This window comes from Hyaena hyaena, unplaced genomic scaffold (genome assembly GCF_003009895.1).
Source record: "Hyaena hyaena isolate Hyena2069 unplaced genomic scaffold, ASM300989v1 scaffold_992, whole genome shotgun sequence".
NCBI lineage: Eukaryota > Metazoa > Chordata > Mammalia > Carnivora > Hyaenidae > Hyaena > Hyaena hyaena.
Window position 1 is genome coordinate 482,344 of NW_024081625.1, and position 6,000 is coordinate 488,343.

Sequence of the window (6,000 nt, forward strand, 5' to 3'; positions counted from 1 at the left end):
CTGGGACCATGTCCTGAGCCCAGATCAAGTCACTCGCTTAACCCACTGAGACAAGTGGGCCAGGTTTCTGCCTTTGGAAGCTTCGCCATCCTGATCCCTGTGAGTCCAGAACCAAATCAGGATGAGAGGAAAACAGGTGCTTCCTCCGCCCTGAAGTTGTTACGTCAACATCGCCCGTGCTTGGTGGGGAGGCAGCCCCACGCGGGAGTTTCCGCGCTCCGGAAAGTTCGTGTCACCCTTCTGCAGCCCCGTCTGCAAAGCTCAGTGGCCAGTCAGGTCCAGCGCCAGAGGCCGGGTCGGTGCGCACTCGGGAATAACCCACACAGAGAAGACATCCCCGTGCAGGCTCAGGCCCATGTGCTCCTCTTGTGCCGTTTGTCCTAACTCAGGGCATCGCGCGTTCCGCCCAAGACCACCAGCCGGGTGCCGCAGCCTCCGTTCCCGCCGCAGCACGACCGCCCATGGGCCGTGTCTCCCAGCCCCTCAGCGGCAGCTGCCAGGAAGAACGTCCGCGTCAGATCCACGAGTGACACTCAGACACAGCGATCACGGAGCAAAAAGCTAAACGCATCTCCTTCGGGACGGTGACCGTCCCCCTGGGGCCCATCCCGTCACCGTCTCCCCAGTCGGGCTTTCCCGCCCAGGCTCGGGCACTGGAGGCGTTGCCGCCCCGCCGGCCTCTCCGGGGGGGCCAGGTCCCGAGGCTAACGGGAGCCCAGGGCAGCTGCCTCACGCGTGCAGGGCACCGGGAAGCCAGGCTTCCGCCAGCCATGCTGTCGTGACTCCAGACACAACACAGATGACGCGAGGAAGAATCCTGACCCCAAATGCTCCTTATAGACAGGAGATGCCATAAACCCAAGGGAATGAGAAATGAACTCAACAAGAAGGCAGGGCATTTTTACATTTTTACCCTGCGACTCAACTGTTAGATCAGGTTTTGGAGACAAAAAGGTTGTGCGCTGAAGGAAGCCCCCCAGAGCCCCCTGGAACTCCCCCCAGAGCCCCCTGGACCGCCCCCAAGAGCCCCCTGCACCGCCCCCCAGAGCCCCCTGCACCGCCCCCCAGAGCCCCCTGGGATGCCCCCCAGAGCCCCCTGCACCGCTCCCCAGAGCCCCCTGCACTGCCCCCCAGATCCCCCCTGGACGGCCCCCCATATCCTCCTGCCCAGAAGCAGGACTCTTAGCATGTGGGGTTACAAACGGCGCACCCTTAAGACCGCGCCCTGACGGTTTTGCTACAATATCTCCCGTCCGGACTGTGGCACTCAGGCAGCTGCCTAGACTGGCCAGGTGATGTCCAGCTGCCCGGAGGAGAAGCCCACGGAGCGGGCTTCTGTCTGTCCTGTTTGCCGCCAGACCCCATGCCTGGCTCAGACAGGCAGATCTGGAGGCACAGACCTCAGTTTCCCAATCCGGGAAGTGGAGATGACGACAACGACCTGCATGCCCTGCCTCCTAAGTGCTGCGCAGCCTCAGCCAGAGGACACCTGGGAAAGGCCCACACGCGGTGTGAGCGGAGCGAGTCTGTCCATCAGGGCGGAGGAGACAGTACACTGTGCACAGGGGCCCTTAGCTGGCAATGCAGCCCCCAGGAGGGCAGGAGCTTGAGGGGCTGAAGGCCACCAGCCACGCCTCCCCGTGGTACTCACGTCTGTCCCTGCCTGCGTGGCCACCCCTCCTGGAGCATCTGAGGGTGCCACGTGGGCGCTCCCCTACCCTGCACCCCTTCCCAGCCCTCCCCTGTCCTGCACCCTCTTCTCAGCCCTCCCCGCCCTGCACCCCGTCCCCAGCCCTCCCCTGCCCTGCACCTCTTCCCAGCCCTCCCTGCTTGCACCCCCTTCCCAGCCCTCCCCGCCTGGCACCCTCTTCCAAGCCCTCCCAGCCTTGCACCCCTTCCCAGCCCTCCCTGCCCTGCACCCCATCCCCAGCCCTCCCCGCCTTGCACCTCATCCCCAGCCCTCCCCGCCCTGCACCCCTTCCCAGCCCTCCTCACCCTGCACCCCCTTCCAAGCCCCCCCTGCCCTGCACCCCTTTCCCAGCCCTCCCCGCCCTGTACCCCCTTCCCAGCCCTCCTGCCCTGCACCCCCTTCCCAGCCCTCCCCGCCCTGCACCCCTTCCCAGCCCTCCTGCCCTGTACCCCTTCCCAGCCCTCCTGCGCCTGCACCCTTACCCAGCCCTCCCTGCCCTGTACCCCTTCCCAGCCCTCCTGCCCTGCACCCCCTTCCCAGCTCTACCCACCCTGCACCCCTTCCCAGCCCTCCAGCCCTGCACCCCCTTCCCAGCCCTCCCTGCCCTCCACCTTGTCCCCAGCCCTCCCGCCCTGCACCGCCTTCCCAGTGCTCCCGCCCTGCACCCCCTTCCCAGCCATCTCTGGAACCAGCTCCTGTGGCAGCCTGGCCACATCTGGAGGAGGGGCGCTGACAGGCTGCTGATCCCAGCACCAAGGGGGGGCCACCTGTAAGCCCCCCGTCACAGCCTCCCTGCCAGCAGGGCCTGGCCTCCCAGGGAGAAGAACGTGGTCACTTCCTCATGTGGGGACAGCTGGTCACAGAGGCAAAGAGACACCCCTGTAACCAGGCTGAGGCAGAATGGTGCGACTTGGCCGTCAGCTCTCCGCTGTCGGGCTTGGCGTGTGACGCGCCCCGAGTGCTGACTGCAGAGACGGGAAATAGGAAATACCTGTAAGGCCCCCACTACACAGGTTTATTTGGTATTTTTAAGTAAGAGACGAACTCCTGGTATTACTTTGTTAGGTTATAATTCCTCTTCAGAAGAACCAACTAAGTCCAACACTGTTTTAGTTTTAGACCCTCGTGTCACACCAACGTGACACGTGACGACAGCCAGTGAGACCGTGGTGTCACACCAGCGTGACACGTGACGACAGCCAGGGAGACCCGGTGTCACACCAGCGTGACACCTGACGACAGCGAGTGAGACCGTCGTGTCACACCAGCGTGACATGTGACGACAGCGAGTGAGACCCTTGTGTCACACCAGCGTGACACCTGACGACAGCTAGTTAACAACAGGCATCGTCACCATCACTAGTGAGAACCCACATCTGGAGGATGAGAGTGCACGGGGCTCAGCCTGGGCTTCAGGGGTGGAGGAGCAGCTCTGTTCTTTCAGGGAAGAAGCCGGATTCCTGGGCTATTATTCAAAAATCAAACAACACTAACTCATCTGGTTTGTAATAAGACTTTCCAAAGATGCTGGAGGTAGTGGAGAGGCCGCTGGGGGGTGGGGGTCACCTGGGGCGGGGATGGGATCACCCGTGGTGGGGGGGACACCAGGAAGTGGCTGGTGCCCCTCCTGTGTCTGAGGGAGGCTTGCCTTGCCTTGCCTTGCCTTGCCTTTTTCCTTTCCTTTCCTTTCCTTTCCTTTCCTTTCCTTTCCTTTCCTTTCCTTTCCTTTCCTTTCCTTTCCTTTCCTTCTTTCCTTCCAAACCTTCCCCTCGCCCTCAGGAAAACACACCCGCATCCCTCCAGGCCTGGGGCCTGTCCGGGTGCATCTGGGCTTGGCCCGGGCCCATCCAAGCAGCTGGGGTTCCCCGACTCCTGGGCCAGAGGATGTGGGGGTTTGTAACAGAGCTGCACCCAAACCGTGAGAAGAAGCCACTGACTATTGAAACAAGTTCTAGAAATGTCTGCGGGCTGAGCTAGGGCAGCGGAGGCCAAGGGCAGTGTGGGTGTCAGCTCGGAAGAGGTGGCCTCCTGTCTGTGGTAACAGACATGGGGGCACACAGGGGAGACAGAGTCAGAGAGAGGCAAGCAGGGAGACAGGCCCAAGCCCGGCCAGGAGAGAACCTGTATCAGGACGAGGTCCCAAAGGTGAAGCCCCAGGGCTGCGGGAAGGAGCCGCAGACCTGGCCTCTGCCCCCCAGCCCCCCGCCCCAGCCCACAACCTGCCAGCATGCCGGCACCCCCTAACCTCTGGTGTCCAGCAGGGCCAGGGGCCCGGGCCCGGGCGCCTGCATCCCGGGGGAGGGAGCTGCTCCGGGCACGGCCCTCCCTGGGCCCCAGCTCCGTCTGGCTGTGGATCAGTGAGGATCAGTGGCCAGGAGCACCGCCCCTTCTCTGCGCTCAGACCGCCTCCTTTCCGCCTGCGCCGGTCCTGCTCCGGGAGTGGGGGTGGGGGACTGAGGGCCTGAGTTAGACGGGCGGGAAGGTCCCCCTGGGTTTCCGCTTGGTGCTCACAGGTCACGGCCGCAGAGGGGAGGGACGCAGAGAGCTCACGCTCAGCCCCTGTCGGCCCACCTGCCCCAACAGGGCTCCTGGGGACAGCAGGGTGAGCTCTCACCCAGAGGGTGAGCTCTCCAATGAATGAATGAATGAATGAACGAACACATGCACGCTGCAGGCCGCTGTCATTACCCCCGCCCGTTCACCTTGGCCTGTGTCACACTGTCACTGAGTGAGTGAAATCTCCGGGTTGGATAGGAGCTGCTGGAGGAAGGGGTCCCAGGACCGGTGGCTCGCATGGCGGGGAGGAAAGGGTCTTGTGAAGACCGCTCATGCCGTTTTCAAACTGTCCCAGGAGGCGCGAAAGGCACCCGGCCTCCCTGGGAAGAGAAGGTCGTCAGAAACAACCGTGTCTCTTTTTGTTCCCGTGTTGTTGGCAAACCGTTGACAGTCAGGCAGTTACTTTGCAGTAACACCGAGTGACATGGGGGAGAGGGGCGGGGTGTGGGGCAAGGACCCTGCGTTCCCTGCGCATGCTTCCTTGGGCCGTGGCCCCTTGGACAGCAGCGTGCAGGGATCAGCAGGTGTGAACCTACAAGCCAGGGCTCCCTCCTCAAGGACGTGCCCGGGGGGCCAGCTTTTGGAGCCAGGATGCCCGCTCCCATCATCTCAAGGCATTTCACTGTGGCCCCGAGCGTGACCCTGACCACGTGACTCCGACTCGGAGGGAGTGCTTTGGCCGCTTAGAAGGCTGCCATTCTACAGGGGCCGTCGCTGTGACGGAGAGACCCTCGCACGCATGTGCAGCTCGATGTCCCACATACAACATCACAGCCGTGGGCACAGCCTGAACGCCTGCATCAGGACAGGGCCGTGCTCTGACGCAGACGTGGCCCCACTGGTGGTTGGGACGGATTGATATGAGCGCCACGGGCGTGTGGTGAGTACGAGGGCTTCATGTGGAGTTTCTAAGCCTGAAAAACAATAGTCTTCATTCACTGATCCTCTCAACAGACATCTGCAGAGCACCCGGATCTGTGCACGTGGGAGGCGCGTGGGCCCGTGGACAAAGATCCGAGGAAGCTAGCGTTCTCGTGGAGGAGAGGTGCCGACTGACACATGTAGTAAAGGAGACAAATGCAGAGTAGCAGTACCCGTTTTGGGACAGAGGGACACACACAGGAAGGAAGCGGTGGCAGGAGCCAGCGGGAATTATGTGGTCAGAGTGGGTCTCCTTAGGGAGGGGAGCGCTAAGCCCAGACACGAAGGCTGTGAGGCAGTCAGCGTCGCCACGCGCGTGCAGAGGCCCTGGGGAAGCAGATGGGTCCCGGCGGGGGGCAGGAGGGACACCAGAGGGCTCCGGGCAGGATGGAAGGTCTCGGAGGGTTACCAGGCCCCGGCCTCTACTTGGAGTGACATGAGGGCCAGCGGCCAGGTGTAGATGCCACTGCAGGGTGGCATGCTGCGTGGCAGGTAGAAGCAGAGAGGCTGGTTTAGGGGGTTGAGTCCATGAGACGTGACAGTGGTTTGGGCCAGGTCGGGGCAGCGCAGGCAACGAGCCGCGGCCACAGCAGCCTCACAACACACGGCGCCCGCGTGTGTACAAGCCCGAGGCAGCGTGGACGTGCGGGTACGTGCACGCCAGGCAAGCATGTCCTGGACACCCACGGCAAAACAGCTCCAGAGCAGTGCTCCCTCCTCGTGCGGGAGACAGACGGCTTTCGGAGCCACATCTAGAGACCTTGGCCTCTGCTTGAAAAATCATCTGCCTTTAAAAGGTTAAAAGACTTGAAAAAAATATGGCCTCCCCAGAC

General features: G+C 62.6%; 1 protein-coding gene across 2 annotated transcripts in view; it reads right to left on the reverse strand.

Moving 5' to 3' along the window:
- The window catches only part of TMEM255B (transmembrane protein 255B), a 35,492-nt gene extending 31,481 nt beyond the window's left edge, over positions 1-4,011 (reverse strand). For both annotated transcript variants that reach the window (XM_039221606.1, XM_039221605.1), the window contains exon 1: positions 3,936-4,011. In XM_039221606.1, coding sequence (XP_039077537.1) covers positions 3,936-3,981 — 46 coding nt within the window. In that variant the 5' untranslated portion in view covers positions 3,982-4,011. The remainder of the gene's footprint in view (positions 1-3,935) is intronic.
- Positions 4,012-6,000: the final 1,989 nt, after the last annotated feature.